The 27,943-nt window shown below is 40.1% G+C and overlaps 1 protein-coding gene across 1 annotated transcript in view; it reads left to right on the top strand.

Moving 5' to 3' along the window:
- LOC130043145 (DNA polymerase lambda-like) overlaps positions 1–27,136 on the top strand; it is a 161,835-nt gene extending 134,699 nt beyond the window's left edge. Inside the window, exon 3 of the mRNA XM_056135443.1 lies at positions 26,567–27,136. Coding sequence (XP_055991418.1) covers positions 26,567–27,136 — 570 coding nt within the window. The remainder of the gene's footprint in view (positions 1–26,566) is intronic.
- The last annotated feature ends 807 nt before the right edge of the window (positions 27,137–27,943 follow it).

Raw genomic sequence — 27,943 nt, 5'->3', positions numbered from 1 at the left:
CCTGCTGTCCACAAGGCTCCCATGTGGCCGCCATCTTTCTTTCCAGACGGAGGAGGGCGGAAGGGAGCAACACCCTTTCCCCTCTGGGCAGAAATGATTGCCTGGATTAACGCATAGTCCTTTCACTTTTCTGCTCAAGCTGCTGGGTTCTGCATTAGGTCATTATGCTTCTGGGGCTGTGGCCGTGCTGGAGAGCCGCTCGTGGGGGCAACTGGTGGCCTCGGTAGGGCGTGAAGCGCGGACCGAAACGCCCCCCTTCCCATGAGGTTTTAGTCGCCCCCACACTCCCGGCTCATACCTGCTGTCCACAAGGCTCCCATGTGGCCACCATCTTTCTTTCCAGAGAGGAGAGGGCGAATGGGGCAACACCCTTTCCCCTCCGGCAGACTTGATGGCCTGGATCAATGCATAGTCCGTTCACTTTTCTGCTCCAAGCTGCTGGGTTCTGCATTAAGTCCTTGTGCTTCTGGGGCCGTGGCTGTGCTGGAGAGCCGCTCTCGTGGGGGGCAACTGGTGACCTCGGTAGGGCGTGAAGGACAGACCGGAACGCCCCCCTTCCCATGAGGTTTTAGTCGCCCCCACACCCCCGGCTCATACCTGCTGTCCACAAGGCTCCTATGTGGCCGCCATCTTTCTTTCCAGAGGGAGGAGGGCGGAAGGGAGCAACACCCTTTCCCCTCTGGGTAGAAATGATTGCCTGGATTAATGCATAGTCCTTTCACTTTTCTGCTCCAAGCTGCTGGGTTCTGCATTAAGCCCTTGTGCTTCTGGGGCTGTGGCCGTACTGGAGAGCCGCTCGTGGGGGGCAACTGGTGACCTCAGTAGGGCGTGAAGGACGGACCGGAACGCCCCCCTTCCCATGAGGTTTTAGTCGCCCCCCCACCCCCGGCTCATACCTGCTGTCCACAAGGCTCCCATGCGGCCGCCATCCTTCTTTCCAGAGAAGAGAGGGCGAATGGGGCAACACCCTTTCCCCTCCGGCAGACTTGATGGCCTGGATTAACGCATAGCCCTTTCACTTTACTGCTCCAAGCTGCCGGGTTCTGCATTAAGTCCTTGTGCTTCTGGGACTGTGGCCGTGCTGGGGAGCCGCTCGTGGGGGGCAACTGTTGACCTCGGTAGGGCGTGAAGGACGGACCGGAACGCCCCCCTTCTCGTGAGGTTTTAGTCGCCCCCCCACACCCCCGGCTCATACCTGCTGTCCACAAGGCTCCCATGCGGCCGCCATCCTTCTTTCCAGAGAAGAGAGGGCGAATGGGGCAACACCCTTTTCCCTCTGGGCAGAGATGATGGCCTGGGTTAACTCATCGTCCGTTCACTTTTCTGCTCTAAGCTGCTGGGTTCTGCATTAAGTCCTTGTGTTTCTGGGGCTGTGGCCGTGCTCCAAACTTAACTCTGATTTTCAGGGAGAAAGATTGGGTGGTTTACTTCTCATTGATCACTTTGTATATAGAGAGATGTCGCGTGGCCGCGTAAGCGGCCGCGCGGTTTTGAGAAAAAGTCCTCGTTCCCGCATACTCGAGCTGTGTTTGTAGAGGCTTCTGGTCACCGGGGTTCCATCTGGGGGAGGCGGGATGCGGCGCCTACTCCATCTGGAACTGGGCATATACTTTTAATCAACACTTGATTAACGTCTATTTAATTCTCTAAATACAATATCTGGAAATACTCAAAGTCAAATGCATTTTGGGGGCACACCTTACAGTGCTTAGGTCTTACTCCTGCCTCTGTGCTCAGGGATCACTCCTGGATGTTCTCAGACAACCATATGTGGTGCCAGGGATCAAACCGTTTGAAACTTTGTGCAAGGCAAGCACCCTATCCACTGTACTATCTCTTTGGCCCAGAACCAAATCCTTTCTATAGACATCAAAGAAGCAATAAGCAGTGCATGCACATGCTTGCACATGTGCACTCCCCCTTGCCCCTGCCAACACACACACACACACACACACACACACACACACACAGAAAATAAATGATCAACAGGGAATCGTGACCTGTTTTTAAGGGAAAAACAGAATAGGTAAATGTATTTGACTCCTAACCAATTTTGTTTTACTGTTAAGTACAGAACACAGTTCCCTGTAGATTATTGATTGATTGATTGATTGATTGATTGCATTTTGGGTCACACCTGACGATGCACCGGGTTATCTCTGGTGGTGCTCAGGGGACCATATGGGATGCTGGAAATCGAACCCTGGTTAGCAGTGCGCAAGGCAAAGGCCCTACCCGCTGTGCTATCACTCCAGCCCCAGATTATTTAATTTTTCTTTGTAGTGTGTTGCATGCTATTTCTTTTTATGAAAACTAAATGTTATAGCAAATTGGGATTGTATTTTTATGGGCTACTTTTTGCTACTATTTGTTTTCAGTGTGTTTGATTCTTTGCTTAGTAACTATTCCATCTGGTATGTGGCTATTCAGAGCTTTTCTCCTTTTATGTAAATTTTGTTTATATTTGAAAATCTATTTTTTCAGTTATTGACTCTGTGCCTGAGAAGACATGAGTAGTTAGTGAATGATAGGAATGATTTACTCAAAAAGCTACTGACCTTTTAATCTTTGCCAATAGGTCTGTGAGTAGTGAGGAGAGGGGTGCATTTAAGTTTCTAGGTCCATATTAGATCTCCATTGTACCTTATCAAATCTCTCCACAAAAATTTTAGCTCAAAGTTGAGAAGGAGTGAGTGAACCATTGGTTCATTCTGGACTTTTATGGATATATGGGTCCCAATCATAAATATATTTGCCCTTCAATCCTACAGTATAAAGCGTGATTTATTTGCTGTAACACAAACAATGATGTTGAGCTACAGAAAAATTAAAACTATTTTCCTTGTTACAAAGAATTTCATCATAGTCATCATAATAAGTTCTGTAACCACCATGTTGATCATAGCTCCATACTTTTCTTACTTAATGACGAAAAATTTTTAAATCATAATTTTCACAAGATAGTTTTCTGCTTTTTACCAATTTTTACAGCACTTAAGTGGTTTTCTTCCCTTTTTATTTTATTTTTTGTTTGTTTGTTTTCTCGAGCTATTTGTTTGGATTTATGGCAGACTCTGAAAAAATATATTGTTTGTTCTGTAAATCAACTCTACCTTAACTACTGTCACTTTTTTTGGAGGGGTTGTTTTATTTATTTATTTATTTTGTTTTGACAAGTACAACAAATTTATTTTGACTGATGAAGAACTGGATTAGGATTGTATCTGTGAATCAAAGAAAAAAATTCAGATTACATGACACATAGTTCTGTGAAGTGGAAAGATTATCAATTAAGATGTTTCAAGTTAAAAGATGCCTTTTCCCTCAATAGTTTCTTTCACTATACTACCAAACTTTTTCTAAATACCAAGAGGGGTAAGATTTTGCCACATGCTTTGGAGGAGTTGCACTCTAGCACTGTCCTCCCATTGTTCATCGATTTACTTGAGTGGGCACCAGTAACATCTCCATTGTGAGACTTGTTACTGTTTTTGGCATATCGAATATGCCACGGGGAGCTTTCCAGGATTTGCCATGTGGGCGGGATACTCTTGGTAGCTTGCCAGGCTCTCCAATAGGGACGGAGGAATCGAACCGGGGTCGGTCGCATGCGAGGCAAATGTCTACCCGCTATGCTATCGCTCCAGCCCATTGTGGAGGAGTAGATTCTGATAAATATTTCTATTTAAGAGATTTTTTTATCTTTAAAAAAGTTCAAAAAATATTTGTTGTTTTGAGCTTTATTTTGCTTTTCATCCATCTGTCACATGAAATGCAGTTCTTGCCAAGCCAGATTGCACCTTCAGTTGCAAAAAAGTTTGCTGTGCTTTCTTGAACCCCCCCCCACCCCCATACACACACATCATCACAATCAGGGGATATCATTAACTAAAGCAATTCAATTATCCTACTCGTTACACAAACCCTCTGAGAACTCAGAAATAGGTTAAATTGGGAAATTTGATGAAAAAACAATATCTTAGAGATAATCATCTTACTTCAACAAAATGCCTCTTTATTTTAATGGGTCAGGATAAAAACTAACAGGCATTTAAATGCCCTCACCTGTGTCACTAATGGTTTCGTAAGTTGCTTAAATGAAATGATTGCAAGAATTCTGCTTGGCTCAAATATTTTACCAAATATTTCTGAGAATCTTCTTTAAATCAGTATATAAAAGTTGTGAAATAGGAACCAAACCCAAGATAGTTCTTCCTGCATGAAAATTCAAAAGAGATCTAAGGAAAGGTTATAAGCAAGGTGTTTGAGCTTTAAAATATTTCTATTTAGGTTTATCATTTTTATGCAATTATAAATTTTTTGTCGCTTTCTGTGTCTGTCTCTCATATTATTGTAAACCCAGTATTATTTTTTCGCACTCTTCTTTTAGTACAGTATTGTATGGTGTGATTTGGTCTGGATGATATGATATCGTATGGATGGCATGATATTGACGGCATGGTATAATGTTTTGTGGTATCATATGGGAGAGCATCATATAGTATTGTATTTATTATACTATAGTGTTTCTTCAGTTTAATATAATTTATAGTAGCTCAACCAAAGACTCTGTGTTTTGATCAACAGTGCTCCAGGTGTGGCCGTGAAACTCAATCTTTGAGAGGTTAACTGACATGCCAATTCTCACAGAATAATTTCTGTTGATCTGAGACATGAAACCTTATCTAGTGCATCTAATATCAGTGTTGAGTGTTGGGAAGGTTTTCTAGGCCATTATTTGAGAATATATTATATCACAATTAAGTAATTTTTTTAAAATTTTGAATTGTTTGTTAAAAGTCGCCGAGACTATTAATTTTTTTTTTTTTTAGATACTTATGCACAAACTGCAACCTATTCCTGAGGAAAACTTTCTTATGGGGCGGAGACAGGACACAGTGGTTTGGATGCTTATCTGTGTGCCACTGACATGGGTTTGGTGCCCAGCACCACATATGGTCCTTCAAGCACCACCAGGAGTGATCCTAAGAACTGCAGGATGTGGCTCCCAAAAAAACAAGAAGTGTATTCATGTATATTTTAAACTAAATCATACTCAGATGATGTAATAATAATGATTTATAAAGCACCTAAGAGAATCCACCATTTCAAATGTCTTAAAATTAACATAAATCAGAAGATAAAATACCAATGAATAAAAGTGCAGCTGTAGTGTAATATACCATTTAAATATTAGACATGTAAGAGATGCAATAGGCCATCTGTTGTACTTTTATTCACATATGAAAGGAAGAAAATTAACAGACCATAATCTTTTGGTCAACCTCTGAAGCACAGAAATGATACAGAATTCGGGTTGCACATAGTTCACTTAAAATGAGTAATTCAAGAATTAATATGAAATAGACATTTTTATTTGAAAGTAATTTGGCATTTATGTGACTTTTGTTTCTCTAAACTTCGGTTTTATGTTTCTAGCTACACTTGAATTCAGCATGCTTTATACTAATAGGAACTCCCTGGGTGGAAGAAAATAAGGATGGGAGTTCAAAGGTATAAGAGCAGAGGTTCTAGAATGATCAATAACTAGGTATTCACTTTGGTGAAATATAACTAAATTGAGTTACATTTATTTACTTACAAAAATAGAATGGTTTCATTTTTCATCAATTCTAATGCAATTTTGAGGAAGTTGGGGAGATGCTCCCAAGCAAGGAGGTCATGGTACCCCACTGAGAATCTTAAACCACAGCTGTCACGAGACAGTGGTTTAACTACAAAGGTTGGAATCTGAGATGCTGATTGGGCCCTGCTTTCTCATCTTCAATAGCAGAGTCTATTGATACAATTAAGCTTTATTGACACAGTTAGACTTATAAAGTATATTTAAAAACAATTTTTTCAGTTCCAATATGTCTTATGATTTTTGGTTAAATTTTGTACTAGGATACTTTAGTGAATATTTTATTGTTAAGCAATGCTACTTTAAATTTATACCAATTTTTAATTTAAAATATAATGCTCCTAATACATGTTAATTTAATTGAGTTTTTAATACTTTGGTGGATGGGGGGCGAGGGCCTCACCCAACTATGCTCAGGTGATATTCCAATGATCTATTTCCAGGTACTCCTGGAGGTGCTTGGAGACCATATATGGTACTTAGGATTGAACCAGGGTTGGCTCCAGCCAAGGTAAGCACCTTCAGCTCTGTTTATTCTCTCTCAGGCCCTACATGTTCATTTTAATTAAATTAGTATAGAGATTGTATTCTTAAACTTATGAGAATATAAACCAATTCTCATAACATCTTTAAAATAACAGAATTGTGAACCATTTTTATGTTCACACACATAGGAACCATTCTTTTAATGTATGTGTGCATTTCAAAATAGCTGTCTGTTTTATGTTTTATGACTTCATGATGTGCACCAGATGTTGGCAACTGTCACTTCTAAGTGACTAGATTTGGGTTAATTTGAAATTCTTTATTCCTTGGATTAAAAACACAAGAGTGTTAGTATTTATAAATTTAGGAATGATGGCTGGAGCGATAGCACAGCAGGTAGGGCGATTGCCTTGCACACAGCCAACACGGCCAACCCGAGTTTGATTCCTCTGCCCCTCTCGGAGAGCCCGGCAAGCTACCGAGAGTATCTTGCCCGCATGGCAAAGCCTGGCAAGCTCCCTGTGACATGCTCCCCGTGACATGTTCGTGACATATTCAATATGCCAAACACAGTAACAACAAAGTCTCACAATGGAGATGTTACTGGGCCCGCTCAAGAAAATCGATGGACAACGGGAGGACAGTGACAGTGACAGTGAAAATCATGTAAAAGTCTACATGTCTACACATAGCTCAGTCTTCCTCTCTCTCCAACCTGCTTTTCACAGTTTACTTCTGTCTTACGTGACTATAGTCTTGATTCAGATGATGTAGAAATGATGATCACGGTTCTCTGTGTTCATCCATAATTCCCAGGTTTTTCAATATTTTTAAGAATAAAATAATAAGTAATAAAAGTTCTAAGACTCAAGTTACTGGATAGTAGAAAAGTTTATTGGACAGTAGCAGCAAAAAGAAGAGAAGCTCTCCAAGTGGGGAGAAACTCAGTATCAGACTAAGTAAAAAGGGAGTTTTGTGTGTGCCCCATTCAAAGAATTCTTGCATTCCTTATTGATTGGCAGGTAATTTACAAAAGATGACAGAAAATTATAGGGATGGCTTGTTGGACTAAATGTCTATGAACATCCTTGCCTCTTATCTTAGTCTCCCTCTTGGTCTAAGAGCAAAACAGTGTTTAATGCTTCTGGAAAGCTCTAGTAATTCTGGGGCAGGACTTTAGGAATGAAACATGTGTCAGGTCAATGAAGAAAAGGTGGCAAGAGGAAACTGTTGCCTCCTGCTTCACTGGCAAGTTGAAACAAATTTCCAGGCATAATTGCTCATTATCTTAGTTTCTCTGTCAGTCTAGATTCCAGGGTAAAGTTTTATGTTTCTGAGAAACCCTGGGAACACTGAGACAGAACCTTGGGGATGGAATGTGAATCAGGTTGATGGTGAAGAGATGGAACATCTACAGAGAGAAAACTGCTTTCCTCAATGGCAAGAGGAAGATGAAGCTTTCTCTTTCAGAATTTTGAACACTGATGTCATATATAGCTGCATTTTCCTCTTCTTTACCAGGCTTTGGCATCCATAGCAGGATGTAAACTATCCTGCATGCTTTAATTAAGTACTTTGAAAGAATCTTGGAAAATCACTTTTAGAAAAAAAATAGTCTTGGGGTTGAGGAGATTACTTAAAGGAATGGAGCCATGGTTTGCATGTATGAGGTCCAAATTTCATCTTCTGCATTATATGGTCCCCCAAGCCTCACCCCAAGCACAAAGTAGCCACTGAGCAATGCTGGGTATAGCCCAGAAACAAAACTATCACCTTTATCTTAACAAATAGAATATCAGATTTGTGTAATGGTTAAGAGCTTGCCCTTTGATTGCAAATAGCCCTTGGTCAATGGGTTACTGCCAATTGTAAAAGTATATGACCTTGAGAAAGAGCTTCATCAAACAATTTTTCATCTCTTTAATACTGACTTAATGAATGGCCAGAGCTTACAGAGATCTTGCAAAGATTACATTACATAACATCACGAAGCACTTAGCATAATGACACACATGTGAAGCCTTGTCAGCAAAAATCCTGTAAATAGTCCATTGCTATTTTTCCCAAGTTTGGTGAAGGAATTGTGCAGGGAACGGAAGAAAAGCAGGAGGTCCAGGCCTAATAGACAAGGAGCAGCAGTGTTTCTAGTGCTTTATCCAGCCACACAAGTATTCCCTCTAATTACGTTGTGGAGTGGAAGACCTCTGTGCATTTTGATGAGAGTGAGGAAAAATGGTTTGATAACTATATTACCAGTCTGCTTTATGTGCTTGTGGAAAAATATTAGGAAATCATAGCTGGGAAGATAAGATAGTGCAAGTGGGGGAATATATGCTTAACTGGCAAAAGGCTCTGAGTTCAAACCCCAATTCTACACAACTTCCTGAGCACCACTGGTAGTAGGCCCTGTGGACTCCAAGTACTGCAAGGCCCTCGTCCCAAACTATCAGGTCCACATTTCCAGACTGAGGCCACTGTGAGTAAAGCCTTTAAAGAGTTCAGAAAATGGAATATAAATCCGTAGTTATGACTAGCCCAATAGAAGAAGTTTGAGTAATGAAAATTCAAAGAATCTTGTCCACAACATAATTTAAATTTTATTTTATTTTATTTTATTTATTTTTAAAAATTTTTATTTATTTATTTATTTATTTATTTATTGCTTTTTGGGTCACACCCAGCCATACACAGGGGTTACTCCTGGCTCATTCACTCAGGAATTACTCCTGGCAGTGCTTGGGTAACATGTGGGATGCTGGAAATTGAAACTGGGTCAGCCGTGTGCAAGGCAAATGCCCTACCCTCTGTGCTATTGCTCCAGCCCTCCATAATTTAAATTTTAAAGTCAGAAGTTTTTCCCTTTCCTTAAATAAAATTATAATAGGCAGTTATTGAAAGTAACTGAAATACTTGAATGTAATTTGAAAGCAACTGAAATATATTCTGAAAAATACAGTCAATTGCCCAGAGGAAAAAGGTTACCACAAAGGAAAACAAAATCAAACACACACACACTTACACACACACACACACACACACCATAGCTGACGATAATGCTGTTTTGAATTAAATTCTAATGGTTTTTCAGAATTTTGAGTTCTATTATACTGAACCAGACACCTGCATTCAGTACATATATATATATATACACACTTATGTGTGTATACATATGTGTATATAAGAACTTATATATTACATATTTATATATATTATGTATATATCATATATACATATTTATAAATTATTTATATAATATATTTATATATACTTAATTTATAAACTTATAATTGCAGTATACATAAATATATACAGACTATGTAAGTTCATATATTGTATATATATACAAATATTCATGATATATTTATATATAAATATGTGTATATATGTGTATACATATATAGGCATTCAGTAGATATATATACATATAAATGTATACATATTTAAATTCAGGTGGTTATTTTAAGAGGTAGGAAGAAAGGGTAAAGAGGTAGCCTCTCAGTGGTGGTTGGGCGAAAGTGGCCTGTCTCTTAAGCAGGATTCTCTCAGCATACTTTCCGATAATCTTAACAACTAACATGTTAAGAAACTTGGTTGATCTCTTGAGAACACCAAATGGATCCTTCTTTTCCCAGGGCCAAAGTGCTTTGCTTTGGCCCTGGAAAAAGAAAAGATCTTTACCAAAAAGGTCTCTCCTCCACCTGTTCCCAATAGGATGTAGTGGTATTTAAGAGATTGTGCAGCTAACTTCTTGGAAGACTGACTGACTCACAATAGCGATTAGATTCCTTTTAGGTTGAAATTTAGGAATACAAAAGACCTTGGCAGTCCATATTTTAGTATGATTGCCCAAGATCTGTCTTTAGAATGTCTAAATTGACCCTGTCAGAGTGACAAAATATCAATTTAGGATTGGTAGTTGAAACAAAGAAATGCTTAGCAATTTGGAAAATATTCAATTCCTCACAACCAAAGTACTTCTATATCTGCAGGACTAACAGAATTACTCCAGGGCCTTCTCCTTTGTTATTACAGAGTTTCATTTTGTTTCATTTTTGTCTTCAGATGTTTGTTGAATAGTACTTTGAATGCTGCTTCCCCAGTAGACACATGTTAGGGGAAATGAGAGGAAATACTTATGAGAGATTCCATATATAAGGAATGAACAAAGTAATTAAGCAATTTCTTGAAACATCCCTCTTTCCATGCACAGATTGTTAGGTATAGCAACTGAACATAAGTATTTGAGAGTTTTTGCACAAGATTGACGAACCAATCATATTAGTATGTTGAGGGAGTAAAGGTATCATTGAGTCAGTTTATATCCACCTTCCACCCTTCTGAGATGAGACAATTGCTATGATTGCTTCTCTTGCAAAATATATCCAACTTATATAGGAAATAACGTTACTCCTTGCAATCTGGCAAGCTTTCAATTATCCATGGCAATGGCACACAGAGATTGCATGCCATTAAAATTCACAGACTCTTTACAAATTTGAGTTTGATCATTTGCATCATCTTCTTGCATTAAACATGTTTGGAGTACTACCTGGAGATGATGTCTTTTGATTCTAGTTTCATCTTATTTTCATGTTATTTGTCCTCCAAACAGGGAAAACAACAGAATGAAATTTACTCTTGAAATTGTACTTGACTTATTTCTTCTTTCTGTCTTCAATGACTAATAAAAATTAAATCGTGGTTGATGTACAAAAATTGCTAAAAATGTCATAATAGAATAAAATGATCATTTTGTTAATGTAGAGAGGAAGTATCTTTTTAAGTTTCCAGATATGGTTTGTACTTACACAGACAAACCAGGCAGAGTGATATGTAATTGGGAGAATGCAATTTTTATTGTTATTATACCTGAACTCGTAAATCATAAATGTTTATTAAATATTTACAACATGACTATTGTTTTGACTATTAAGCATTTAAGACATAAAGATAGCTATAAATATCTTCCCTTCAAGAGCTTAAATTTTAGTCTATGGTGTCAGACTAATCACAAATTATATTTAAAAAAAAACTAGCAGCTGAGAAAAATATACGGAGAATACTTTACATGTTTGGTTGGGGAGAAACACTGATTCTACCCACACAATTATTAAGAATTCCTTTTTGCTAAAAGTTGAGATAAACCACTCAATGCGAAGGTCAGAAAAAAGAACAAAAACAAAAAGATCATTCTGGGTTTATAAAGAAAAGATAAATGGAGAAAAAAAATTTGAAACTGGACAGTATATACTGCACTCTGTAAAATTTCTCCTCTGACAGCACCTTTAAACTGAGATGGACTGTAATTATTGTTACAAGTAATTTCTTTGATTTCTTTTAGCAACTCTCTGTCCCTGCACAAATACTGAAAAGTTAGTTTCTTTTTTTTCCATTTCAATAGAAAGCCTTAAGAAGACAATTCTTGACTCTAAACAAGTGATTCTTCAGCTACTTAGGCAATGGAAAAAAATGATATGTATCTCTACCTGAGAGCATACTTATTTGTCTGCTTATAATACACATAGGATTCCCTTTTTCAAAGTAACCATGGACCCAATGAAAAAAGTTCTTTGGAGGTTTCATATACTTGGAATTATTTATTAAATGCCTCATTCATTAGGTATTAGGGGTTCAGTATTGGGGTTAAGCAAAGAGTTCATATTGAGTTGTGTCTAGGGTCTAAATTTTAGGTGGCTTTATGAGGTCTAGCTATACTCTTATTTTCTACTGTAACTTTTTGCTTTGGACCAGTGATTGTTGTGATTGCTCAAGATCTGAAAGCGATTAAAATGCCCATGACACCGATCTCTTCTGTAATATAAAAGCTATTTAATAGTTTTAATCAATATCTAGTAGTCAGCTTACTATATTATTGGATTTCCAAAAAGTTGTATCTATATTTATAATTTTACTACTAAATATAAGGAAGTTGAGTTCTGTCTTTCCTCCTTGTTTCGCTTTGTAATCTCTCCATTGTCATAATTCTGTTCACACAACTACTTATCTAACATCTGCCTTTAACTTGGTAGTTTTCTTTTTCTGAATCACTATATCACTGTATCACTGTCATCCCTTTGGTCTTCAAATTACTCAAGCTGGTGCCACTAATGTCTCTATTCCTCCCAGTCCTGAGATTTTAGCAACCTCTTCTTACACGTCTTTTCCCAATGATTGGAGACTCTTTCAGGGTCAGGGGAATGAGACTATTGTTGTTACTGTATGTGGCATATCGAGTACTACACGGGGAGCTTGCCAGGCTCTGCCTATGCAGACAGGATACTCTCAGTAGTATGCTGGACTCTCCGAGAGGCATAAATAGGTAGGAAGTGAATATGAATATGAAAATTAAATAACATATATAATTTTTTCAAATAATCAATCTAGATACACTATTATAATTTAATTCAAGATGGTGCATTTTTATTATTGGTATATAATTTGTGTAACCCCATCAACGGCCAGGATCCAGAGTCTCTAATACCAAGCTCCTGGAAGAGAACAAGGCAGAGTCTCCTGCCCCTGCTCCTGGCTGTCCTCACCGGGGCCGCTTGGAGGAGGCCGGATTGAGTTTTCCTCTCCACCCCGAGCAGAGCCCCGACAGCTGACGACCTCCGGGACCCAGCCAAAGCCATGCTGAGACCACTCTCCACACGCTTGGATGAGGAACCGGCAGAGGAACCCAGGTGTGCGGATCTTCAAGCCTGCTCGGTTCGGGACTGGGCCTCCACCACCCAGCTCCCCCACCTCCCAGTAGCTAGACAGTTACACCCACCAACCGCCATGTAACCCCATCAACGGCCAGGATCCAGAGACTCTAAAAACAAGCGGCCGTGCGACCTCTTATTCTCTAGTTCTCACTCAAGAGATTCCGGCAGGCTACTGAGAGTATCATACCCGCCTATATGCCTGACTAGCAACACCTGTAATGGTTATTAGAGGCTACCCAAAAGCTTCCATCCCTCTTGAAGAGCCCGGCAAGCTACCAAGAGTATCCCGCCCACACAGCAGAGCCTGACAAGCTAACCGTGGCATACTTAATATGTCAAAAACAGTAACAATGAATGGTCCTCATTCCCCTGATCCTAAAGGATCCTAAAGGAGCCCCCAATATGTCATCAGTCTACACTAGCATGTGACAGGGACGAATGGAGACATTACTGAGCCTGCTTGAGCGAATCAATGAACAACAGGATGATAGTGATAGTGATATAATTTGCATATGCTGCAATTTACCCCTTTTCAGCATATGATCCCATGATTATTTTTAACTATGCAATTAACAATACTATGCAATTAATAATGCTGATTTCAGAATAATTTCATCTTCCCAAATAAATATGATACCCATTAGTAGTTACTCTCATTTTATTTTTTGTACGCTCCTGTCATTAATGTACTTTGTCTCTATGGATTTATCTATTCAGTAGTTTTGTTTAAGTGAAACAGACTATATGTTGATGATTGTTTGTGGTTTCTTTCATTAAACATAATATCCCCCTTTCCCTCATTTTCCTTTTTTCTTCCGTGGCACAGATTGTTGTGATTATGGGTGTTGCACACACATATTTAACCGTGATGCTCAATCACTTAACAGCAGTGCTCACCAAAGTGGCACATTCTCATTTGTGATGCTTGCACATGTGCTTACCAAGGCTCATATCCTTTACTTTTGTGGTGCTCATGCACACTCTAACACTCTATAGTGTGATGCTTCTGACAGGTTGCTGTGGTACCCACATATGGAGAATTGCACTTGCGGCAACAATGCTCACACCTTTCTTGTGTAACTAAGGACCAGGGGTTAGAAAAGAGGAAGTCTCAGTTTTTCCCTTAAAAGTTGGCAAGAGTGGTTCCATTTCAGCTGCCTTCATTTTAAATTCTAAACATTCCTGCAGTTTCCAGGGCTCTTTCTGAAACTGAGGCAGCCTATGGCTTCCCAAGGTCTTACCTCAGAACAGATTCAGCGAAGTCCCAGGCCTCAGAAAGGTTCACAGAAGCCTGGAAAATAACAATAGTGGATGGGGGTAGAGCTATGGTACAGCAGGTAGGACACCTTGGGTGCGGCCAATCCGGTTTGATACCGGCATCCCATCTGGTCCCCAAGCACCACCAGAAGTAATTCCTGAGTACAGAGCCAGGAGTAACTCCTGAGAGTCAGCGGTGTGACCCAAACGGCAAAATTTTAAAAAGAAAAAAAGAAAAGAAAAGAACAATAGTCTATGCTTGGGCAAAACAGCTTCACTGGTTTAATTAAAAATACAGGAATATTGCACTTAATCTTAACAGCGTTAACGGGCCTCTATGAGCAGAGCATCTGTGGGAGAACAAACAGGAACTGTCTCACTTTGTAATTATCTGGTCACTAGTACTGAATGTGTGTGAGCAGTACCAGGAATGTAGCACTTTCGCCATTAAGCTATTTCCCCTGGCTCTTAGTGTAATGTTTTCAAGGTTTACCCTTATAACATATATCAATGTTTTGTTCCCATAGATAGTATTCTATTGAATGGGTACTTACATTTTATTTATAGATTCACAATTGAAGGTCAATAGGTTTTTTTTTAAACTTGGATATTATTATCAATTAAATATTGTTAATATGAACATTTCTATGTTCAACAAGTTTCTTTTTGTGAAACATTTTTAGGTCTTAGATCAATACCTAGGAATGGCATGGTGGGACAAATGTCAACTGTATTTAAGTTACAAGGGATGGTTAAACTATTCTCTAAGGTGGCTGTACCATTTCATATTCCAATCAGTAACGTGATGGGAATGTGAAGGTTCCAATTCCCTCACAGTGTTTGAGAAATGCTCAGTATACTGGGTATAGTAATATACAGTATACACAGTACTCAGTATACTCACTAAACTGAGGAATACAGTATTTAAGAAATACACAGTTCTTAAAGGTTCCAATTTCCTCAAAATATTTCCAAATCTTATGTATATGAATCTGATAATTCTTTTTACTTTCGTATTCCTCATGACTAATGATGTTGAGTATCTCTTCACTCTTTCTGGCTTTATGTATTCTTTGGGAAAATGTAATTTGAAGTACTTTTCCATTTTTATTTAATTGCTATCAATTTTAGGTTTGAGATACTTACATATTCTTGATTTAGAATTTTAAACAAATACTTTTGTCATCTATACAGTTCACAACTATTTTTATAATTTTGGGGAGTTCATTTATTATCTTGATAGTAACTTTTGAAACAAATTTTAAACAATATTTAAATTTTTAATTTATTGATGACATTTTTTCCTTATTATTTATGTGTCATGTGCAACATTTAAGATTATAATGTCCATTATTGTCCAAAACACTTTTCTTCAGGTTAAAAGTTAAACAATATTTAAATATTTGTTTTTGAATTTTTTGAATATATTACAGGAACATATCCAATTTAGTTCATTTTCTTGTGAGTATCTGGTTTGGTAGTATCATTTCTTGAAAACCTTTTTTCTATAAGTTGTCTTATGCTTTTGTCAAAAAATAATTTAAACCTAAATAATGTGTTTATTTCTGGACTCTCAGTTCTATTTTATTGATCTAGGTGTCTATTCTAATGCTAGTTTACTAGTGTTTAAAGTCTAAAATAAATAAGGATTTTTTCCAAATGGTTGGTAAAACAGATGATACAAATGAAATCACTATAGGTATTAAACAAATGAATAACTATCCAAAGAAGAGAAAAGCATTCTTCTTGAAGAAACAAAGTAAATCTTTGAGATTTAGGAGAAAGCATTTGGAATATAGTTATATTAAAAATTGTATTCTATTATAGGGCTGGAGCAGTAGCACAGGGAGTAGGGCTTTTGCCTTGCACATGGCCAACTTGGCGACCCTGGTTCTATTCCTCTGCCCCTCTCGGAGAGCCCAGCAAGCTACTGAAGAGTATCTCACTGGCAAGGCAAAGCCTGGCAAGCTCCCCATGACGTATTCGATATGCCAAACACAGTAACAATAAGTCTCACAATGGAGATGTTACTGGTCCCGCTCAAGCAAATCGATGAACGACAGTGACAATGCAGTGATTCTATTATAAAATTCTAGCTTTTGATGTCTAAGGTGTAACATGCTTTAAAAATAGTGTCAAATGTCAAAGTTTTTCATGAACCAACAACTTAGAGGTTATAGGTTGGGCATCTTAATCTACTGGAAAGAAACAGAGAATGTTTCATTATTGGATTAATTGGTTTTTCAGACACACTGAGTTGCATTCCATTTTTGCAGCCACAAATCAAAATAAAATGATGATAAAGAAATACTGATCTGCTTACAGTAGTACTCTGTGATGGGACATGTGACAGGGGGTGGGATAAAGCAAAGGCATCTACATTTTGATGCAAGTTCTGTTAACTATTATTGAAATTTTGAAATAGAGCATGATAATTAAGTTCATGGGAGCTGGCAAAGACTGTGCAGCCAATTTACAGGTGTGGGAAACATCTGAGTCAACTCCTTCCAGTGTTGTGGGTGCCAAGGCGAACACCTGGTTGTGCATAGAAATTGCTTTGTCTGCCAAACCTTTGCTATGAAATGATTGGCAGAATGAACAGGAACCCAAAGACTGAGCATAACTGAAAACTGAATGAAAAAGAGCACCTTGAGGATATGAAATCCAAGTTTGGAGATGAGGGTTGAAGCAAATATTGTTTAAATGCAACAAATGAAATAACCTTTTTGATGATTAGTGTTAAAGATTTCTAGAACTATAAAGAGTGGAGAGCCATTGATACTTTATTAAAAACAACATTCCAAAGACTCGTGATGAAACAATGTTTTGTGTATAAGTTATAGTGGAAAGAAATTTTAAAGGTCATTTAGATTAAATGGATTGCCTGACATTTGAATATCTATACTGCCAGAAATTAATCTGTGCATTGTGTACAGAGGAGAACATACAGTACTTGCCTTCGAAGAACTCATAATGCTGTTAAACATAACATTATAGCACAGTTTAAATAAATTATAAAAATGAATGTATTATAATCATACATATTCTGTTATAAAAAGAAAAGTACAGAAAGCAGGGTTAGAGAGAACAGAATATCAAGCAGGACTCTATAATCGAGAATTTCAGATAAATAAAGGACATATTCAGAAAATTATCTTGAGATATTTTATTTATCTAGAAATCAGCCTAATTAAGGGGAAAGAGATTATTTCCTATGAAAAGGGGATGCTAAGGTGAAAAAACGCTAAAAGTATACAATGGGTTTATCCTCACTTTTAGACAAAGGGAGTTTATACATCCTATATATAATAAACTGACATCAAAGCATTATGCTTTTTACTAAATATGAGGATAGCCTTAGAATTTTATTGAGCCTTAATTTGTCTTTGAAATTTATGGGTAGCCTTCAACAGATTGAGTTTAGATCTTTATATGAAGCCTATATTATATTAGGCCAGTAAATAATTGCCCTCCACATAAGACAATATTGAAAATAAATGCTGTTTCACAGATAATAGATCAGTCATGTAAACAGTTTTGCTCTAGTCCAAGGAATAGGGACAAAGGAGGTGTGATCACACAGAAACCATTGTTCAGTCACCCCTGAGAGTTGAACACCTGAGAATAAAAGAAAAACTGAGTGAGAGACATAGCAGAGGTCACTCAAAAGTCACAATTTGAACTAATGAGAGAAGAATACATAATGAGGTCAAAATCTGGAGCTTAACTGCTTTATCTGTGTATAATTGAATGTGGGGGTTATGAAAAATTAGGCATCAGTAAAATATTTATGAATCCATAATGAAAAAATCAAACACATAGTGACTCTGAGGTATTTGGGGCAATATTTCACTTCACTTAATCACTTAACTTAACTTCCCGTTAGTCGTCGATTTGCTCGAGCGGGCGCCAGTAACGTCTCCATTTGTCCCTGTCGCGTGCTAGTGTAGCCCAATGGCATCTCTTTGCTCCGGGAACATGGAGGGCCTCAAACCGATCGTTCATGACCTTGACAAAGAAGTCTGACCATCTGGTAGGTGGGCGGCCACGCGGTCTCTTGACATCCCGTGGAATCCAATCAGTAACAGCTCTAGTCCAACGGTCGTCTTTAAATCTCATTACGTGACCAGCCCATCTGATTTTCGATACCTTGGCATATGAGACAGCGTCCCTGATCCTTGATCGTCGACGGATGTCAGAACTCCGGATTCGTTCTCTCATTTGAGTGAAACGTGATATTCCAAGCATAGCTCTTTCTATTCTTCTTTGGGAGACCTGAATGGCGTTCTCATCTTGTTTGCGTAGGGCCCAGGTCTCTGAGGCATATGTTAATGCAGGAAGAACAGTGGAATCAAAGAGATGTGCCCGGAGCCGGAGGTTCTTCGTCCTCTTAGCTATTTCTTCGACGTTCTTGAAGGCGTTCCAAGCCGCTCTCTTCCTCCTGCGCAGCTCGGGTGCCAGGTCATTTGTCATGTTGACCTCTCGACCTAGGTACACATAGCTGTTGCATTCGGAGATGGTCGTTCCATTGAGAGCGAATGGGGCGTCAGGAACAAGGCTGTTTCTCATAAACATTGTCTTCGTAAGATTCAGCTGTAGTCCTACCTTTCCACACTCACGGTCAAAATCGGCCAGCATTTGTGCCGCTTGGCTGATATTTGGTGTTATTAAAACAATGTCATCAGCAAAGCGGAGGTGGTGTAGTTGCCGACCATCTATCTTCACTCCCATTCCTTCCCATTCCAGTCGTCGCATGATGTTCTCGAGGGTGGCACTGAAGAGTTTTGGTGAAATGGTATCACCCTGCCGCACCCCTCTCTTGACATCAACGATCACCTCTTTGTAGAATGGTGAGATCCTGGTAGTGAATCCGCAATACAGCTCATGGAGGATCCTGATGTATTGGGCTTGAATGCCCTGATTGGCTAGGGCTTCAATGACCGCTTCCGTCTCAACAGAATCAAAGGCCTTCTTTAAATCAATGAACGTTAAGCAGAGCGGCATCTTGAACTCCCGAGAAACCTCAATGAGTTTGGTTATCGTGTGGATATGGTCGATGGTGCTGAATCCTTTGCGGAACCCTGCTTGCTCACATGGTTGTCCTTCATCTAGTGTTCTGCCAATCCTATTCAGGATGACTCGAGTGAACAACTTGTAGATGACAGACAATAGGCAGATCGGGCGATAGTTGCCAATGTCATGGATGTCTCCCTTCTTGAACAGTAGTACGGTCCTGCTGGTTTTCCATTGAGATGGAACCTTGCATTCAGACAGGTAGCGAGTGAAGAGCCGAGCCAGTGTATTGATGAGTACTGACGGCAGGTTCTTCAGGTGTTCAGGTCTGACCTTGTCTGGGCCGGGTGCTGTTTGTTTCTTTACTGACGAAATGGCGTGTCGGATTTCGGAAGGGAGAACGTTGGGAACGACATACCCATCCTGTGGAATTTGGTATGTCGGCAAGTGGACATGGCTATCAAAGAGATTTGAGTAGAAGTCATGGATAATCTTCTCCATTGCCATTCTGGAGGATGTGATGGATCCATCAGGACGTCGGAGGGCAGTCATCTTGGTCTTATAGTTGGCGAAGGACAGGCGGGCGTTACGAATACTTTTCCCGGCTTCTGCCGCATCTACCAGTACTTCTGCTCTTCTCTCTTTGAGGTCTTCCTTGATCGCATCTCTGCACTGCTTTGCAAGCTCGGACGTTAGCTTGCGGTTGCCTGAGGCATGCGCCAAACCACGCTGGCGAATTAGCTCAAGAGTTTTCGAAGATAGGCGACTTTTTGTGGCTATCTCTCTCTTGGCGTTCCTCGCACATTCATGGAGGTGCTGAACCAGTCGATCGTATTCCTCGTCAATGTTGTCAACAATGGCATCTTCCCATGTTGCCGCAATAGTACCAAAGAGTTCCCAGTTGGTGGTCGTTCTGGGAGTTCTCTTTTTGAACTTTGCAGCCCTTTTTCCCCGCTCTGTGAAGTAGAATTTTGCACAAAGGAGACGGTGGTCCGATCCCGTTCGAAATTTTGGGACAACAGCGACATCAGTCAGGCAAAACCGTCGATTGAATATGATGTGGTCTATTTCGTTGTGGAATCGTCCACCGGGAGACTCCCATGTCCATCGTTTAGATTCTGCCTTCTGGAACTGTGAGTTACCATGAATGGTCTTGGTCGACATGATGAACTCAGACAGTCTCTCACCCTGTTCGTTCCATTCTAGGCCATGGGTTCCGATGTGAATTTCTTCAGCTGATCTTCTCGGTCCTATCTTGGCATTATTTAACATAATATATTTCTCAGGCACAAAGGAGTTGCAGGTGAAAAATGTTTGAGAAGCTCTGATGTAAAGATACAAGTGGTAGCTCTGGTAAATCTCAGAGTGACAACAGAGGAACCAGGAATCCACAGAAGAGAAAGAGTTGGAAGGTCAATGGGATGTTGAATAGATTCATAAAATTTCTCTGGAAAATTTTAATTTGATTTTAGAAGTTGCTGTTTGGGGTGTGTGACTAAAAAGTACAATTATAGATAATAGAATTAAATAATAGACTTCCTTATCACACAGTCGACTTCCCTTTTTAACTGATCTGAACAGATATTGAGGTTGCCATGACCATCAATAACTTCAAATCATCTACTTTCTACTCTTCAGTTAAGCCAATAAAATAATTGGTTTAATAAATCGGATGCACGAGGAAATGGAAAAATATTCCCTGTTCATGGATGGGGAGAATCAACATCATCAAAATGGCAATACTTCCCAAAGCACTGTACAAATTCAATGCAATCCCTATAAGGATACCCATGACATTCTTCAAAGAAATGGAGCAAACACTCCTGAAATTTATATGGAACAATAAGCCCCCACAAATAGCTAAAGCAATTCTTGGGAAAAAGAAAATGGGAGGAATCAACCTCCCTAACTTCAAACTCTACTACAAGGCAGTAATAATTAAAACAGCATGGTACTGGAACAAAAGCAGAGCTGCAGACCAATGGAACAGAGTTGAATATACTGACATTTCCTGCCAAACATATAATCATCTAATCTTTGATAAGGGGGCAAGAAAAGTGAAATGGAGCAGGGAAAGCCTCTTTAATAAACTGTGCTGGCAAAATTGGACAGCTACATGCAAAAAAGTGGGCTCAGATCTCTGCCTAACACCATGCACAAAAGTAAGATCAAAATGGATTTATGACCTCAACATCAGACCAGAATCCATAATGTTTATTGAAGACAAAGTCGGCAAAACTCTCCATGATATTGAAGCTAATGGTATCTTCAAAGATGTCACGCCACTGGCCGAGCAAGTGAAAACAGAGATAGATAAATGGGACTATCTTAAACTAAGAAGCTTCTGCACCTCAAAAGAAACAGTGACCAAAATACAAAGACAGCCTACAGAATGGTAAAGGATATTCACCAAATACACATCCGACAAGGGGTTGATATCAAGGATATACAAGGTACTGGTTAAACTCCACAAGAAGAAATCACCCAACCCCATCAAAAAATTGGGTGAGGAAATGAACAGAAACTTTCGAAAAGAAGAAATTCGAATGGCAAAAAGACTAATGAGAAAATGCTCTACATCACTAATCATCAGAGAGATGCAGATTAAAACCACAATGAGATATCATTTCACACCACAGAGACTGGCCCACATCCACAAGAACAAAAGCAACCAATGCTGGTGCGGATGTGGCGAGAAAGGGACCCTCCTTCACTGCTGGTGGGAATGCCGGCTGGTCCAACCCTTTTGGAAAACAGTATGGACGACTCTCAAAAAATTAGGATTTGATCTGCCATTTGACCCAGCTATAGCACTCCTGGGAATATATCCCAGAGAGGCAAGAAGGTATAGTCGAAGTGACATCTGCAATTGTTTGTTCATTGCAGCACTCTTTACAATAGCCAGAATCTGGAAAAAACCTGAGTGCCCGAGAACAGATGACTGGTTAAAGAAACTTGGTACATCTACACAATGGAGTACTATGTAGCTGTTAGAAAAGACGAAGTCATGACATTTACATACAAGTGGTACTACATGGAAAGTATCATGTTAAGCGAAATGAGTCAGAAAGAGCGGGATAGACACAGAAAGATTGCATTCATCTGGGGAACATAAAGCAACAAAAAGGGAGAGTAACACCCAGGAATGGCTGAGATTAGTACCAGAAATTTTGCTCCATGAATGGAAGGCCAGCCACACGTTCTAGGTGAAAAGGAAGCTCAGATAGAGAAGAGAGCACCAAATGAAGGGTGTTGTGAGGACCCTCCCAGGGTGGGAGAAGCATGCTAAAAGTAGTCTATAGACCAAACATGATTGCCACTCAATGCCTCTCTTGCAAAACACAGTACCCAAAAGAAGAGATAGAGAACAAGGGGGAATACCCTGCCACAGAGGCAGGATGGGACGGGGGGGGATGGGGGGTGGGGGGGATGCTGGGACCCGTGGTGGTGGATGACGGGCACTGGTGGAGGGATGGGCACTTGATCATTGTATAACTGAAACCCAAGCACAAAATTTGTAAGCCTATAACTGTACCTCATGGTGTTTCACTAATAAAAAAAGAAAAAAATAAAAAATAAAAAAATAAATAAATCGGATGCAGTTGATTCTACTTTTTATTGTCATCCAAAGCTAAATGTAATATCCCACGTACGATCACTATGTAATACTGAGTTTTTGGTTGTTGCTATGATGTTTTCCTTAGAAGTTTACCCCTCCCCCAATCTCTGCCAGCACTCAGAGAAGGAGACTATTTCACTACCTAGATCTTTATTTCTTTTGCCATAGTCATTAACTGATATCAGACACTATTGTTTAAAATGCATTAATTCCTGTAATACCCAGTTCACTTAAATTCAACCCTATTTTAATATTATCTTCTTCCCTTATAAATTTAAAGCTTTTTTTCTCAAAAAGGTTTTGTTGGGACTTTAGAGATAGCACAGTGAGTAGGGCGTTTTTCTTGTATGCGGCCAATCCGGGTTCAATTCCCAGCATCACATATGGTCCCCTGAGCACTGCCAGGAGTAATTCCTGAGTACAGAGGCAGGAGTAACCCCTGGTCATTGTCAGGTGTGACCCAAAAAGCATACTGGGATCCTTGGTGGTGGGAAATGGGCACCGGTGGAGGGATGGGTATTTGATCATTGTATAACTGAAACCCAAGCACAAAAATGTGTGAGTCTGCAACTGTACCTCATGATGTCTCACAATTAAAAAATTAAAATAAAATAAAATAAAACAACTCTGAGTAACTTTAAAACAAAACAAAGAGTAAATAAATAAATAAATTTAGATAACCTTTAAAAAAAAGGTTTAGTGAATGTTGTGGTAAACAAAGTGAACATATTCTGGACAGAAAAAAAAGTCTGAGAAAATAATAATGAACTATGTTAATAGGAATATTTCATTTGTCAAAATCAACTGAACTGTTTCAATACACCAGTTTGTGGCACTCTTGTTAGTCATATCATTTTATGTTTCATGTTAAATACCACATAATATAGTTGACGGTGATTGGGCTTTAAAACATTTACATGCATCAGTTAGTTAATAAACTCTTATGGAGTGAATCATTAATTCTTCAAAATAGATGGTTTTTATAGCTATATTCCACTTAAGAGATAGGACTTTCCCCTGGTTTATAAGTCTTTATCTTTCATTAGTTAATTAAATTTTTTAAAAACCAGATCTCCTCTTTTTATCCTCTCTCAAGTAGGGAAGTCTAGGTTAAATGTTTTTTTCTTTAGAACCAAATCTATGACTTTTGGTTCATATCTTTGTCATGATGATTAGAACTAATCTATATTCTGTTGTTAATAATGAGTAGTTTTGCATAGCCAGTTAAACATAAGACCAGAAAAGATTTTAGTAACTTTTTTTTACACCATTTAATGAACAAAATTGGTAGAGTGTTGTCTCATCAGTTTGCTGAATATGCATTGTATGCGCTGACCTTAAGTTAATGATGTAGATAGATTTTTGGCACTGGTCACACTAAACTTATTTTTCCACAGTCAGATAGACAATAGAGTGGGTTAGGTATTATATGCAGGTAACCTGGGTTTGATCCCTGACACCCCTTATTGATCCCTGGGTTGCCCAAAGTGTTTCCAGATAGCAGAGCTAGGAGTAAATACTGAGCAATAGTCAGTTGTTCCGCCCACCCCCCAAAAAAGAACCAAAAAAAAAATACCCCAAACAAATAAAAAACCCTTTTTTGTCAATATTTAGAAAATATTCTTGTGTTTTATTTCCAGAACTAATATCTAGGTTTTTAATTACTGTGAGCTTATCAGGCTCTACTTTTGCCTTCTCTTAATCTCTTTAAATTTTGAAGAGTATAAACATCTAGAAACTTATGTTCTTTTGCTGAAAGTCTTGTATGAATTCTTTTTTCTTGCTCTGTTTTGTAATGTGGGCTGATAAGAATGTTATGTAAGATGGGGCAAAACAAGAGTTTGAATACAAGCTACACTGACAACATCAGAACCCATCTGAACAATGAGTGCCTCTCTCCCTAAATCTAATTCTTGGCATTCCTGCAGCTGTTGATTTAATTAACAGCAAAGAGCATCTCTGGAAGAGCTGTGACATAAACTTGCCTGGACTTATAGATGATATTTAACATGACTGGAAACTAAGTATGAAAAGACTCAGTATAGACAAATTTGAGGGGTGTTAGGAGCAAAATGACTGAAGCGATAGCACAGTGGGTAGGGCGTTTGCTTTGCACGCAGCTAACCCAGGTTCAATTCCTCTGCCCCTCTCGGAGAGCCTGGCGAGCAACCCATGGCGTATTCTATATGCCGAAAACAGTAACAAGAAGTCTCACATTTTGTTGTGAGGTGTTACTGGTGCCTGCTCGAGCAAATCAATGAGCAACGGGAGGACAGTGCTACTGTGCTTAATCACTTAATCACTTAACTTCCCGTTAGTCGTCGATTTGCTCGAGCGGGCGCCAGTAACGTCTCCATTTGTCCCTGTCGCGTGCTAGTGTAGCCCAATGGCATCTCTTCGCTCCGGGAACATGGAGGGCCTCAAACCGATCGTTCATGACCTTGACAAAGAAGTCTGACCATCTGGTAGGTGGGCGGCCACGCGGTCTCTTGACATCCCGTGGAATCCAATCAGTAACAGCTCTAGTCCAACGGTCGTCTTTAAATCTCATTATGTGACCAGCCCATCTGATTTTCGACACCTTGGCAAATGAGACAGCGTCCCTGATCCTTGATCGTCGACGGATGTCAGAACTCCGGATTCGTTCTCTCATTTGAGTGAAACGTGATATTCCAAGCATAGCTCTTTCTATTCTTCTTTGGGAGACCTGAATGGCGTTCTCATCTTGTTTGCGTAGGGCCCAGGTCTCTGAGGCATATGTTAATGCAGGAAGAACAGTGGAATCAAAGAGATGTGCCCGGAGCCGGAGGTTCTTCGTCCTCTTAGCTATTTCTTCGACGTTCTTGAAGGCGTTCCAAGCCGCTCTCTTCCTCCTGCGCAGCTCGGGTGCCAGGTCATTTGTCATGTTGACCTCTCGACCTAGGTACACATAGCTGTTGCATTCGGAGATGGTCGTTCCATTGAGAGCGAATGGGGCGTCAGGAACAAGGCTGTTTCTCATAAACATTGTCTTCGTAAGATTCAGCTGTAGTCCTACCTTTCCACACTCACGGTCAAAGTCGGCCAGCATTTGTGCCGCTTGGCTGATGTTTGGTGTTATTAAAACAATGTCATCAGCAAAGCGGAGGTGGTGTAGTTGCCGACCATCTATCTTCACTCCCATTCCTTCCCATTCCAGTCGTCGCATGATGTTCTCGAGGGTGGCACTGAAGAGTTTTGGTGAAATGGTATCACCCTGCCGCACCCCTCTCTTGACATCAACGATCACCTCTTTGTAGAATGGTGAGATCCTGGTAGTGAATCCGCAATACAGCTCATGGAGGATCCTGATGTATTGGGCTTGAATGCCCTGATTGGCTAGGGCTTCAATGACCGCTTCCGTCTCAACAGAATCAAAGGCCTTCTTTAAATCAATGAACGTTAAGCAGAGCGGCATCTTGAACTCCCGAGAAACCTCAATGAGTTTGGTTATCGTGTGGATATGGTCAATGGTGCTGAATCCTTTGCGGAACCCTGCTTGCTCACATGGTTGTCCTTCATCTAGTGTTCTGCCAATCCTATTCAGGATGACTCGAGTGAACAACTTGTAGATGACAGACAATAGGCAGATCGGGCGATAGTTGCCAATGTCATGGATGTCTCCCTTCTTGAACAGTAGTACGGTCCTGCTGGTTTTCCATTGAGATGGAACCTTGCATTCAGACAGGTAGCGAGTGAAGAGCCGAGCCAGTGTATTGATGAGTACTGACGGCAGGTTCTTCAGGTGTTCAGGTCTGACCTTGTCTGGGCCGGGTGCTGTTTGTTTCTTTACTGACGAAATGGCGTGTCGGATTTCGGAAGGGAGTTCCGGTCTTGGAACTCTTCTCCAACATCTGGGGGGCTGGCACCAAGACTGCCCAGATGTGGTATCAGCAGGGCTTCCGGAGCTTAGATGACATCCGCGACCAGGTGCCGCTGACCACCCAGCAAGCCATTGGCCTGAAGCACTATGACGACTTCCTAGAGCGCATGCCCAGGGAGGAGGCTGCAGAAATTGAACAGACGGTCCGGGAATCCGCTCAGGCCTTGAGCCCCGGGCTGCTGTGTGTGGCGTGTGGCTCATACAGACGGGGGAAGGCAAGCTGTGGGGACGTGGATGTGCTGGTCACTCACCCTGATGGTCCCTCTCATCAAGGCATCCTCAGTCGTCTCCTTGAGAACCTTCGGCAGCAAGGGTTCCTGACCGATGACCTGGTGAGCCAGGAGGAGAACGGCCAGCAGCAGAAGTACCTGGGCGTGTGCCGGCTGCCAGGGCCAGGGCGGAGGCACCGGCGGCTGGACATCATCACAGTCCCCTACGGCGAGTTTGCCTGCGCGTTGCTCTACTTCACGGGCTCGGCGCTACTGTGCTACAGCAGCAAAAAGTTTTAGTGCACATTATGACTGTTGTAGCACGTGGGACTCCCATCCGCTTAAGAATATGATGGAGTTATTAGATTAGCTATTCTTTTTCCAGTCAAGAAATGTCAGGAAAAGAAAACTAAACAGAAAGATCAAGATTTGTTACTATTTCATTGCATGCTTTTACACAATAGCGACAGAGGAAATATCCTGACATTTTCTAGGAATGTGTGTATATTAGTGTTGTCTGTGTTAAATCTTTTATTTATAGTTAGAGAAAACCTGACATAAAACTTAATGTTTATAAAAGTGAAAATGATTTTGAAATCACAAGACTTAAAGGAAGGTACATGGCTAATGTTTAAAAAGGCCCTCCAGTTGTTCATCGATTTGCTCGAGCAGGCCCAGTAACGTCTCTATTGGAGACTTTGTTGTTACTGTGTTTGGCATATCTAATAGGTCACGGGGAGCTTGCCAGGCTCTGCCGTGCGGGCGAGATACTCTTGGTAGCTTGCCGGGCTCTCCGAGAGGGGCGGAGGAATCGAACTCGGGTCGGCCATGTTGGCTGCGTGCAAGGCAAACGCCCTACTGCTGTGCTATTGCTCCAGCCCAATGTTTAAAAATAAAACCTGCAATGTTGGGTATTGATAACTGTGATGGCCATATGATTTTGAACAATATAAGATAGTGCCTTAAACCATTGACTTTCTTGATTCTCACAAAAGATATGTATGTGAAATAGCTTTTTAGAAATCTTTGTCTAAGGTAGGAGTCCCAGGAAGCATGTCTTCAAAACTAAATACAAATATTTCTGTCACCAATGTTAGCGATACTACA

The sequence above is a fragment of the Sorex fumeus genome, unplaced genomic scaffold (assembly GCF_029834395.1).
Source record: "Sorex fumeus unplaced genomic scaffold, SorFum_2.1 ptg000007l, whole genome shotgun sequence".
Taxonomy (NCBI): domain Eukaryota; kingdom Metazoa; phylum Chordata; class Mammalia; order Eulipotyphla; family Soricidae; genus Sorex; species Sorex fumeus.
Note: the sequence above shows the minus strand (reverse complement) of the source record. Positions and strands in the feature narration are given on the sequence as shown.